Raw genomic sequence first — 11080 nt, 5'->3', positions numbered from 1 at the left:
TCCTGCTCTTATTTTCTTTTTTCTCCCTCTCCTGAATAAACCTTCACTTCGAGGCAGAAGCCGACCTGAAGTAGTGCACCGGTTGCCACGGCGACGGTACATACAGTGTGGAAAAGTGATGTAATCCGTCACGTCGCCGCTGGTGTTTCAACTGTGGTGGGACTGGTTACACTGGGGGGTTGTGGGTAATATTAAATCTCCGTCACTTTAATGACTCAGTGTGTCAGAGAAGAATCTGAACTTCCAACCAAACCACATTCACAGTTTTCCGTCTTTTAAATTCTTCTCTGTTTGAGCATGAAGAACCGAAGCTGAACGAAAACCAACAAATACAGATTATTTAATGGATTCTGGATCTTGTGCCACTTCCAGTTTATAGTTTTAAAGCTCCGGTGTGGAACATTTACAGGATCTGTTGGCAGAAACACACTCACTCTCTCCAGGATTCATCAGGCTTTTTTTAAAGATTGTTTTGACCTTGTACCTTTGTGAAATTGTAGAAAAACAACAAAAAAAGTAATTTTCTGTAATTAAAATAGTTTTCAACTTCAATTTGACATAAAATCTTAATAAGTATTTTTTTTGTCTTTTTAATTTGTCTTTAAAACTGTATTTGGACAGTTTACCAATGCTTATACACTGATAAACAACATTTATTCAACTTCCATCATTATACAACATATCTGTCAGTTAACTAACTAATACATTAAAATTACACAACTAATACTTTATTTACTGTTAATGTCACTAATTTTATATATTTTATAAACTTATCAGTATAAAACATTAATTTAAGCAAATTTTTGCAAATGTATTTTAGCCTTTTCATGTTATTTTACATTAGATGTGTAAATTTACAGGCTGTTTTTGTAATTGTATTGATATTTCCATGTATTTAAAAAATACATAAAAAATCTGTTAACTTTTAATTTGTATTATTGCAGCGTTCGCTTGTATTTATAGGTCATTTAATAGTTTTTACAGTGTGAATATCTTTAATTAAACATTAAAAAGACAAAAACATTTTATGTAAAATTAAAGCTAAAAACTGTTATTAACACTGAACCATCGTGATAATATAAATATATAAATTCATGTGGAGAATAAAAACCAAAGACATCTTTTTAAAAAACGAAAAACTTCTTTATTGTTGGAAATCAATATAGAAACAAACGTATGTAGAAAAACAACGACAGCACAACCTCGTGGTACATTCTCACTGTTTCATAATAACAAGTCTACGCGTGAATACAGTCGGGAAAGGCACAGTATGGGAAACAGCATTCAGTGGGGCGCTAGAGAAATGCTAACCGTTAGCATACTCCACAATAAAGCGTATGGAGAGGGTTTGACGCAGGGCGGGAAATTAACGGGAGGCACAAGCTGTTATAGGCAACTATAAAGCACAGTTAGCATGTTAGCTTGTAATCCAGGACTATCGTACCATAACATTTGTCACTTTCCACCTTATATGGTGCTCAGAAAATTCTTCCCATAATTAATTTTATGTATGCCTCAGAGCAAGTGGAAAAAATAGGCAGTTGCTATATCCCTGCTAAGCTAACAGTGCTTTAGTTGTACTTTAAATGTTCTTTTCTCTACTACAAGTCCAATATTTCTGGTGAAATGCAGATACCGCACGTAGCGTAAACTACCATGAATGTAGCATTTTTGTTGGTGGGCACTTTAATTGTGGTTAAAATCGAATATGTAGCCATTGCTATCCCTGCAAACCAAGCTAACACTGCTTCAGTCAAGGTTCGCGTTAGGCTGGTTAGCAAGTTCTTTAGCTTTCGTGGGTAGAATAAATAAAGAAGCTTTTCAAATGCAGTACATAGAGTTTTAATTGCTAGCTATCAGGCTACACCGTTAGCTTCTCGTCCTGCGTTAGAATGAGGCCACAAGAAGAAAAAGAGCGCATTATCGTACAGTAAAAAGAACAAAAGGGCCATTGTGAGGGAAATGCATCGACAAAAATGTATTGAAAACATACATTCTCTCCATATACATATAAATACATTTCTGTTGTGCAAATTGCAAGTGAAGAAGCCTCCGGCCGGCTGGTTGTCTGCAGCTCGCTTCGGTAACATCGGCACATCGGATGTTTGACGTTGAGTTTTAGACCATTTTCCCAAAAATATGTTTCAAGCACTGAACATCAGAGCTTTATTGTGTTTTTATCATTACGCTAAAGCTTACGTTAGTCTTGTTACCTGATGAAAACAGCTCTCAATGCAAATGGCCGTAGTACTCGGAGCACGTACACACATGAGGCAGAAATATCGGAATATCCAGCAAGTTTATCGCACATATTCTCCACACAGAGCAGCCTTTCTAGCTTCGTAGCCAGTAGAAGACTCGCATTACGGTTGTACCTTTAAAACCTTTTAATGCGGATCAACAGGAATGAGCTCCAACAGCAGAACCGTCGTAAAAGACTTTCAACCACTTTAACCTTGTGCTTTGCTCTGTAACAAAAAACACTAGCTAACTAGCTACCTAATGATTGATGTAGCTAGCTAGCTAGTTTGGCTAACATTAGCAAGCTCACTTAAATTTTGACTATGTATATATGTCACTTTTATCTTTGAACCAATTAGATGCCTCCTTCCCTGTACTTAGATTTGCTATGTTAGGCTAATCTATGTTGAAAAGACAACCACATTTTGAGGATGGTTAAAAAATAAAAGATATATATACATATGTCACATCTTAAGTTAGGTGATGTTAGCAAAACAGTAGCTAACTAGTTAGTTAGAGACTAGCAGATGGGTTTTAATGGATGCGTACACCGGTATCAAGCAGGCGTTTAGTCTCTTTTAATGCAGATCAACAGGAATGAGCTCAAACAGCAGAACCGGCATAAAAGACTTCTGTTGGATCAACGTGAAGAAATGTAATCAAAGACCTTTTTGATAAATAACATCTCACAAGTTATGAAAATAGTATTCCAGGGAGCCAGCTTCCCATTATTTTAACACAAAATAAAATATATCTAGCGTGAGTTTGCCACCCCCCTCACGCTGCAGAGAAACCTCCACGTATCGAAGCCTTGTTGCTTGATAAATAGTAAAGATGAGGCATGTTTGCTATTACATATGTGTCTTTAAATGCTCTCTCGTTACTAATTCCCTGACGATTATGTCCTGTACATGTTTTTACAGCACTGGGTGGGTAAAGTGAGGCAGTTCAGAGGTCCGGCAGATTCGTGAGGACCCCCGCTGTTGTCGCCATCCCAGCCTGGGCGACTGTCTCTTTCTGCTGGGCGTCTCCGAGGACGACTCAGTGTGTTCACCACTTGCCGGGGATGGGCGTCCCACACTCATACCATGAGACGTAGTTGACGTGGGAGTGTCCTCCAATCTGTCCAAAATGGACGGGTTCCTGACGCATTGCTCTATAGAAACCTGGAGCGAAAAAACAACAACACGCAATGTGAAAAATACTGTCTCTCGTTTTTTACGTCAGTTAGAGGTTGAACAGCTGCACAGGGTTAATGTAGCCCCCTGCGCCCTCGCGCTTTTGGCCCAAGCCTCAGATCAAGCTCTCGGCTCCTTTCCTGCATACTTAGATATGCTACGGTGCTAGGCCTAATCGGTATGTGGAAATGAGGGTAGCAAGCAACATTTTGTAAAATACTCTGAGCTGAGATATGAAGTGTTTACCGGGTCTGGACGGTAGCTGGTCGGCTCTGAGCTGTCTGCCGGTTCTTCCATCCAGGAACGAATCCACAAACTGACAGTGATCCTCACCGAAGCCAGTCTGATCTCCAATGTTGTGGAATTTACCTGAAACGAACAGAGGCGGATTAGCACCGAGCTGAAATAAACTCCAAAACTAGAAAGAAGGAGAAAATGAGTGAACTGAACTCACCGTTGAGCGAGTCGCTCAGGTAAATCTTGTACCTGAGCGAGTTGCACAGCTGGACGCCCACAAACTTTCGGTACCAGGTCCTCTTCACGTACTGTTTGCCATGGCAGTCGGAGTACGAGTCCGTCTTAAAGGGAAACTGAGTCCAGATGGCGTCTTTTCCTGCAGAGACGGGAAGGTTTGACTACGCGTTGCTGACGGACATAATGACAGATGACAGTGCAGCGTTCTTTAACCTTACCTGAGACGTTTTCGCTCACCCGTGGGTCCGCTAATGGAGGGAAATAAAGATCAATCAATACAGCTCTAACAATGTGGTTGTTCCTGACAGTAACACCAAAGTATGAAGTAGCACACAAAAACATTCACTTAAAAAAAACACACAAAAACATGCACTAAAAATGAGAATTGAGAATTTCACTAAAAACGGGATAAATACACTAAAAATGCGAGAAATACACTAAAAACACAAAAACATACACCAAAAATGCGAAAAATACACTAAAAACACAAAAAATACACTAGAAACACAAAAAATACACTTAAAACACAAAATATACATTAGAAACCGAAAATGTACACTGAAAATACACTACAAACACTAAAAATACACTCAAAACGCAAGTGAAAACTTGACAACTGGATAGTCTGTTGGTTTAAGAGAATAGCTTTCGTGGGAGCATACCCGACTCTGTGTTGAAGGTCACGGGTTCACTAGGAGGACCTGCGCCCAGCTCGTTCTTTGGCTTCACCTTGAACTCGTAGCTACGGAGAAACAGACAGAAGTCGAATACGTCACCAGTGGAAAGGAAACGTCTGTGACCTGCTCATCGTGAAACCGTCCACTCAGTTCTGATGTGAAATTAAAGGACCTTGCCAATAGCAACATGAGCAAGTTAATATCGTGACAATGAATTCCTGAGAAAAGAAATTATAAAATATCGTATCGCAATATTTTGTTTTGTGATATTGTATCGATTCGCAAAAACAATTAAAAAAACTCAGTTTTCCAAAAATTTGATTTAAGAAAAAACAAGAACAATATATCTCTGTATAGTGATACTTAATGTATCATATCGTGATACTTATCGTATAATATCGGGATACTTATCGTATTGGCAGGTTCTTGTCAATACAGACTCTTTTGTTTACAAAACCTTTAACATTTGTCAAATTTGCTGCTTTTGCTTCAAATTATTGTAATAATTTATATTTTCAATGCAGTAATTCTACTGCAGTAGAGTAATATTACAGAGTGGTATTAGTACTATTACTGCAGTAGAGTATTATTACAGAGTGGTATTAGTACTTTTACTGCAGTAATAGAGTATTATTACAGAGTGGTATTAGTACTTTTACTGCAGTAATTAGACGTATTAGTATTTTTACTGCAGTAATAGAGTATTAGTACAGAGTGGTATTAGTTACTTTTTACTGCAGTAATAGAGTATAGGTACTTTTTACTGCGTAATTAGCGTTAATGATTTACAAGAGTGGTATTAGTACGTTTTACTGCAGTAATAGAGTATTAGTACTTTTACTCCCAGTGAGGAGCTAACCAGCTAACAGCAGACGTTACCTCCAGTATTCCGGGTCCGTCCGAGTTTCCCGAGTTTCCGTCATCCTGCCCGCTCAGCACCTTCTTCAGTTTGTCCATAAAGTCCCGCTGTTGTGTGTGTACCTGTGGACGAACCTCTCGGAGCCTCCAGAATCTTCCAGACGCTTCCAGGTGAGCGCGGTTACAGGTGTTGGACGTTAGACACCGAACAGTCAACAGGTGCAGCACTTCCGCCTGCAGTACCGCCTCTGGCCACAAGGCGAGCAGAGGGGGCGCTGTTTCCCCCACATCAACCCGAGCAGGAAACATGTTTACAACCACAATAATGACGTTTACCAGAAATTAACTCAAAGAACAAGCTCTGTGTGTAACTGAGATTATTACCAAACATTTTTTATTTCCATTATATTAATCTTTATACTTTTTACTCCACTACATTTGTCTGACAGCTTAAGTTACTAAAAAATACACTAAATAAACTAATTAAAAACGCTGTGGGATAAGCTGCCTTATGGTACAATTATATGGTGATCTTAAAGAATATGATGCATTGCTGTAGAACAGTTTATTCAGGGGCTGAAATCAGCTCAACCTGCAGTAAATGCAATGCAGCGGTCATAGGAAGGAAAGATGAAACTCGTACAATCAAACTTTATTCAAACATCTCAACAACAGCTGCTACTCTTGTAAAAACAGTTGACTAAAATACTGCTGTGCACACACTCACACACACAGTGAGGCTACTGTGGTTGTACTGTAGCTCCTCAATGGTCACTTACGTAGAAATCTACATCCATTCGACTGCTATAAAGTGAATAAAGTCCAATTATTCTCCTTACAAATCCAGACAGAGCATTAATTCATTCTACCTTTCATTTACTCCCAGTGACGTCATTGTCTTCTACCTCACTGTATTCTGATGATGCAACAGTGTCACAGTCCTGGGGGCCGTTGATGATGTCACTGTCCTCTTTCTGGTGGCATTTGATGATGTCATAGTTCCCTGCTCAATGTTTTGGGGAACTGGTGGACGTTTAAAGGAGCTTCGGTGACGTCACAGTCCACTTTAGGTTGATGATGTAACGCTGTCTCCCTGGTGGTTTTAGGGGACCTTGACCCTGGTGGAGTTCCAGTAGACGGGCTGCGGTATGGACACCTGAACATGGCAGGTGGGGCAGGACTGTTTCCTCCACAACCACTCCTCTATACACTGCAGACACACACACAGGCTCTGAATCTACATGTATCTGAGCTATAAACATTGTGAAATAAACACGTACCTGTCCTCCTAAAAGCCTTTCATTTTACTTTCATCTACACTGTAAATCAGACAGTAATATTCTGGCAGCTGACTCATAAAAATACAGTTTTTAGCTTCAATACTGCATTTTTAATGTTTAATTAAAGATATTTACAGTGTAAAACAATGATCTATAAATACAGGTGAACTCTGCTATAATACAAATAATCAGGCTTACATATAATTATAAAAGATATCTGTCAGTTAACTAACTAATACATTAAAATTACACAACTTATAAAACTAGTATTTAACTGTATTTATTAGTATTAGATTTATGATATTTCACATTTGTGTGAACACAGGTGTGTGTGTGTGTGTGTGTGTTACCTCTTTGTGGAAGGTGTGTGTGCACTGCAGCTCTCTGGTGCCACCGGTTCCTCGGTTCAGGTCGTTGTGACAGATCAGACACACACTGTCTGCGTCGCTCTGCAACACAAACACACTGTCGTCTTTCCTGTCCAAACTTTACTTCAATGAGGGAAAAACTGCAGTAAAATAACAGACTGACTGCTGGTCGGGCATTTCTCTCTGATTATTGGTTTATTAATCCATAATTAAAAGATTTTTAATCCAAAACATATGATGGGAATGTATTGGTATAGATTAAAGGAGTACTAATACTCATTCTAAGGGAACAGAAATACCACGATTCACTAATGAAAATATACTAATGAAAATGATATTCCATTTCTGACAATAGATCCTCCTCAGTGTGACACTCTGGAGCTTTAAATCAACCTACAGCAGTAGTTACAGGCTTTATTTTACAAGGACTGTAAATTAAAGTATGGACAATTATTTGTGTTTGATTAGTTGTGTAAGGTTCATAAAGGATTAATTATGTGCAGAGAAAAGTAAAAGAAACAATTAAAATGTTCAATAGTTCATTGTAATTAATTAACTGGATGTGAATCGTTTTTCTATTAAAAAGCACCGAATTAGTTCTTCCCAGGAACATGTATGAATTAAATGTTTCAGTGTTTTTACCCACCAGTGACATGACGTTGCGTCTCCTAAACGTGGCCCGTTTCTCGGGCGCGATGGCCTCTGGGATTGTGGGTATGAGGGAGGGTCTTCGCTCCAGGGTGGGGGCAGCTGCTTCCTGCTGTGATTGCAGGAGGCGGCGGGAGGAAGAACGGCGCAGCAGAACCTTCGCCGTCACCGGAGCATTGGTGGACGAGTGCAGACGAGACAGCTGCATGGCCGACAGAGTATCCTGGGCGGAGAGAGAGAGGGATGGTTAACTGGTTTGACTGGTCACCACCTCCATCTCCAAGTCCAGCTCCAGAACTTTCAGTTAATAACTTTAATTTGATAATTTCTCTGTTTTATTTGTTGCCTGTATTCTTAGTCCTGTAGTCCTGATTATAACTAATCAGTAGAAAGTTTGACACAGAATGACTCACTGATCCAAAAATCCTGTGAACACTGGCAAAAATAAACAAGACTACAAGTCTAAAAGCCTCATTAGTGGCCTTGATCAGCACCCAAAGCCCAACTGCCCTCCTTAGAGCAGTTTACTTGCTGCTAATGCAGCTAAAAATGGATGCTGAGAGGCTCTCACTGATCAGGAGCTATGAACACACAGCTAGTTGACTGAATAAACTTGGGTGAACCATTGACAGTATATTTAGTGGACAGAGCTTCTGGGTCTTTGACGTGTCTTAAACCTGTATTCTCTGATAGTATTGAGTCCTATGGAGAACTTTAGTAAACAGTTTCCTCATGAGTTTGTGGTCTCAATCTCTAGTTTAAGTCTTCTTCTCTGTGTCTTCCCCTGCTTATTCAGGTCCCGGTTGCAGTGGCAGCAGACTAAGTAGGGTAGGCCCAGACGTCTTCATCCTTGGCCACGCCGCTCCAGCTCCTCCTGGGGGAACCAGAGGTGTTCCAAGTCCATCCCTTTAGTGTGTTCTGGATCTGCTTGGGCTCTGCTTCCAGTTGGACCCGAAATACCTCCACAGGGAAGCTTCCACAAAGAATATGGATCAGATCGCAGAACTACCTCAACTGGCTTCTTTGAAGATGAAGGAACAGCGGTGGTTGTAGTCCAAACTCCTTCTGGATGTCTGAGTTCCTCAACCTATCCTAGGTACCTACCGTATCTAAAGCTTGTGGCCATTGTTAAAGGTTTTTAAATAGATTGAATGGTTAATTAAGAGCTTTGCCTTCAGGCTCAGGTCCCTCTTGACCACTGCTCCAGTACAGTCGTCGCAGACAGCACACCATCCACCTGTTGATCTCATGCTCCATCTTACCCTTGCCCCTAGATAGTGGGGGCAGCAGATCATGCCCAATGTCAGGGGAACAATCCACAGAACATGGCCTCATACTTTGAAGGGTTGACTCTGTACACCTTCTGAAGCAAATTAAGTCCAACATATTCGTCATCCATCATTAATCTCTCCATCATCCAAATTCCAGTCGAACTGTGACTTCAACTGTCTGTCTGTCGGTGTAACAACTCGTAAACACAATTCATGTCAACACCCAAGTCATAGGTACGACTCGGAAACTGGATAATACCGATAATCAACGATTCTTGAACCCAACTTTAATGGATTAAGTTTGTATATCCAAGACCTACGACCTCGGCTTTGAGTTGTGTGGTTCTCTTACCGGACACGGCAGCGACGCCCGGCGGTCGCTCCTCATTCGGGCCAGTGGCTCAATGTTGCTCCTACTTTCAGCTCTTCCCCGTTCTGCTGACTCTCCTTCCTTCTCCTCCTTCTCCTCCTCCTCTTCTTCTCCAATTTTCTCCTGCCGCTCCCCGCCTCTGTACCGCTGCATCCAGGCATTGAAGATCTTAGCATCTTCCTCCTCGTCCTCCTCGTCCTCCTCTTCCTCCTCCACCTCGTCCTCTACGTTATCTGCTCTCAGAGGGCTCGGCTCTTCTGTGTCCGAAAACACGTCAGCTTCTTCTCTGTCCGGATCCATAGCGAGTGTGTTTGTGGAGCTAACAGCTAATTCGATTGCAACCAAACTTTATGTTAGTCCGAATTTACCTAAACTGAGTTAAGCCTGGGCTTTATTAGAGCTAAGATAACTCAACAGCTAGACAAAGCTAGATTATAACCACACTACCAACTAGATTGTAATCAGGTTAAGTCTTTAAATGGTTTTAAATTGTATCCCAATGTGACACCCTCGTTAAATAAAGGTTAAATATAGATATATATATATAAGTTACAGTGAAGATATCCCATTTATAATCAGCTATCAGCAGAGACACGAGGAGCCGGAGATGGCTGGATGGATGAGGAGGCAATGGATGGACGGATTATGTGAGCAACAGATCCACAAATCCAGTCCTGACTGTCGAATTGTCTCTCTGCTGCGTTCAGATCCATACAGACACTAAAATAAAAGCCCGTCCTCTTAAATGGCCTCCGGCCCCTCCAAAGGTCCACTTCCTCTGCGTCTCTCTTCCTCCTCGGTGTTGATTTCTCGTTTGTTCCCTGCTGATTGCGTCCCTCTGTGCCGCTGTCACTCTGTTAATCCAGTTAGTGAGCCACAGGAGGAAGGAGGGGGATTACACCTGGCTTACTGTGTCTGTGCTGAGGGAGCAGTTGTTTAAGTAACAGTTGGGTCAGTTGATCGGAATTAATCTAATAAATGTTACAACACATTATTCCTAATACATTTTATCTCATTCTGTCATTTATTTCTTATATTTTATTTGATTTTTTATTTTCTAAAGTCAGCGCTAACTATGAGCTAGCTCATGTAGCTGAAGTGTTTGTCTTAATATATAAAGCTAACGTTAGACAACACGATCATATTTCTAATCATTCATATTCATATGTCTAATCATTTCTGAAAGTCATCTCAAAAACAGTTTCTACAGGTGGAAATAAATTAAACTTAATTCACTTAATTAAACTACCATAATAATAATAATAATAATAATAAAGATGATGATGATGATGTTAATAATAATAATAAAATATTATTAATATTAACAATAATAATATATTAATTATAACAACAATAATGACAATAATAATACTAAGAGTAATAATAATGTTGTTACAGCTGACAGGAGGATTAATAATAATAATGACCTCTTAATGACCTTTAATGCTAGTATTTGTGTTATTGTGTTAACAATATATTATATTATATTATATTATATTATATGATATGATATGATATGATATTATATTATGTTATATGATATTATATGATATGATATTATATTATATTATATTATATTATATTATATTATATGATATTATATGATATTATATGATATTATATTATATTATATTACATTATATTATATTATATTATATTGTATTATATTATATTATATTATATAATATTATATTATATTATATTATATTATATTA

General features: G+C 39.3%; 1 protein-coding gene across 1 annotated transcript in view; it reads right to left on the bottom strand.

Moving 5' to 3' along the window:
* Positions 1–1826: 1826 nt before the first annotated feature.
* Positions 1827–11080, bottom strand: part of LOC118339719 (target of Nesh-SH3-like) — a gene marked incomplete at its 5' end in the record, with an annotated part of 9495 nt that continues 241 nt past the window's right edge. Inside the window, 5 exons of the mRNA XM_035677417.1 lie at positions 1827–3407; positions 3666–3788; positions 3874–4032; positions 4112–4141; positions 4556–4635. Of these exons, the coding sequence (XP_035533310.1) occupies positions 3292–3407; positions 3666–3788; positions 3874–4032; positions 4112–4141; positions 4556–4635 (508 nt within the window). The remainder of the gene's footprint in view (positions 3408–3665; positions 3789–3873; positions 4033–4111; positions 4142–4555; positions 4636–11080) is intronic.

Source organism: Morone saxatilis, unplaced genomic scaffold (assembly GCF_004916995.1).
Source record: "Morone saxatilis isolate NCDOM2014 unplaced genomic scaffold, NCSU_SB_2.0 Contig6, whole genome shotgun sequence".
Lineage (NCBI taxonomy): Eukaryota > Metazoa > Chordata > Actinopteri > Moronidae > Morone > Morone saxatilis.
The sequence above is the reverse complement of the archived record's forward strand: the minus strand, read 5'-3'. Positions and strand labels throughout refer to the sequence as shown.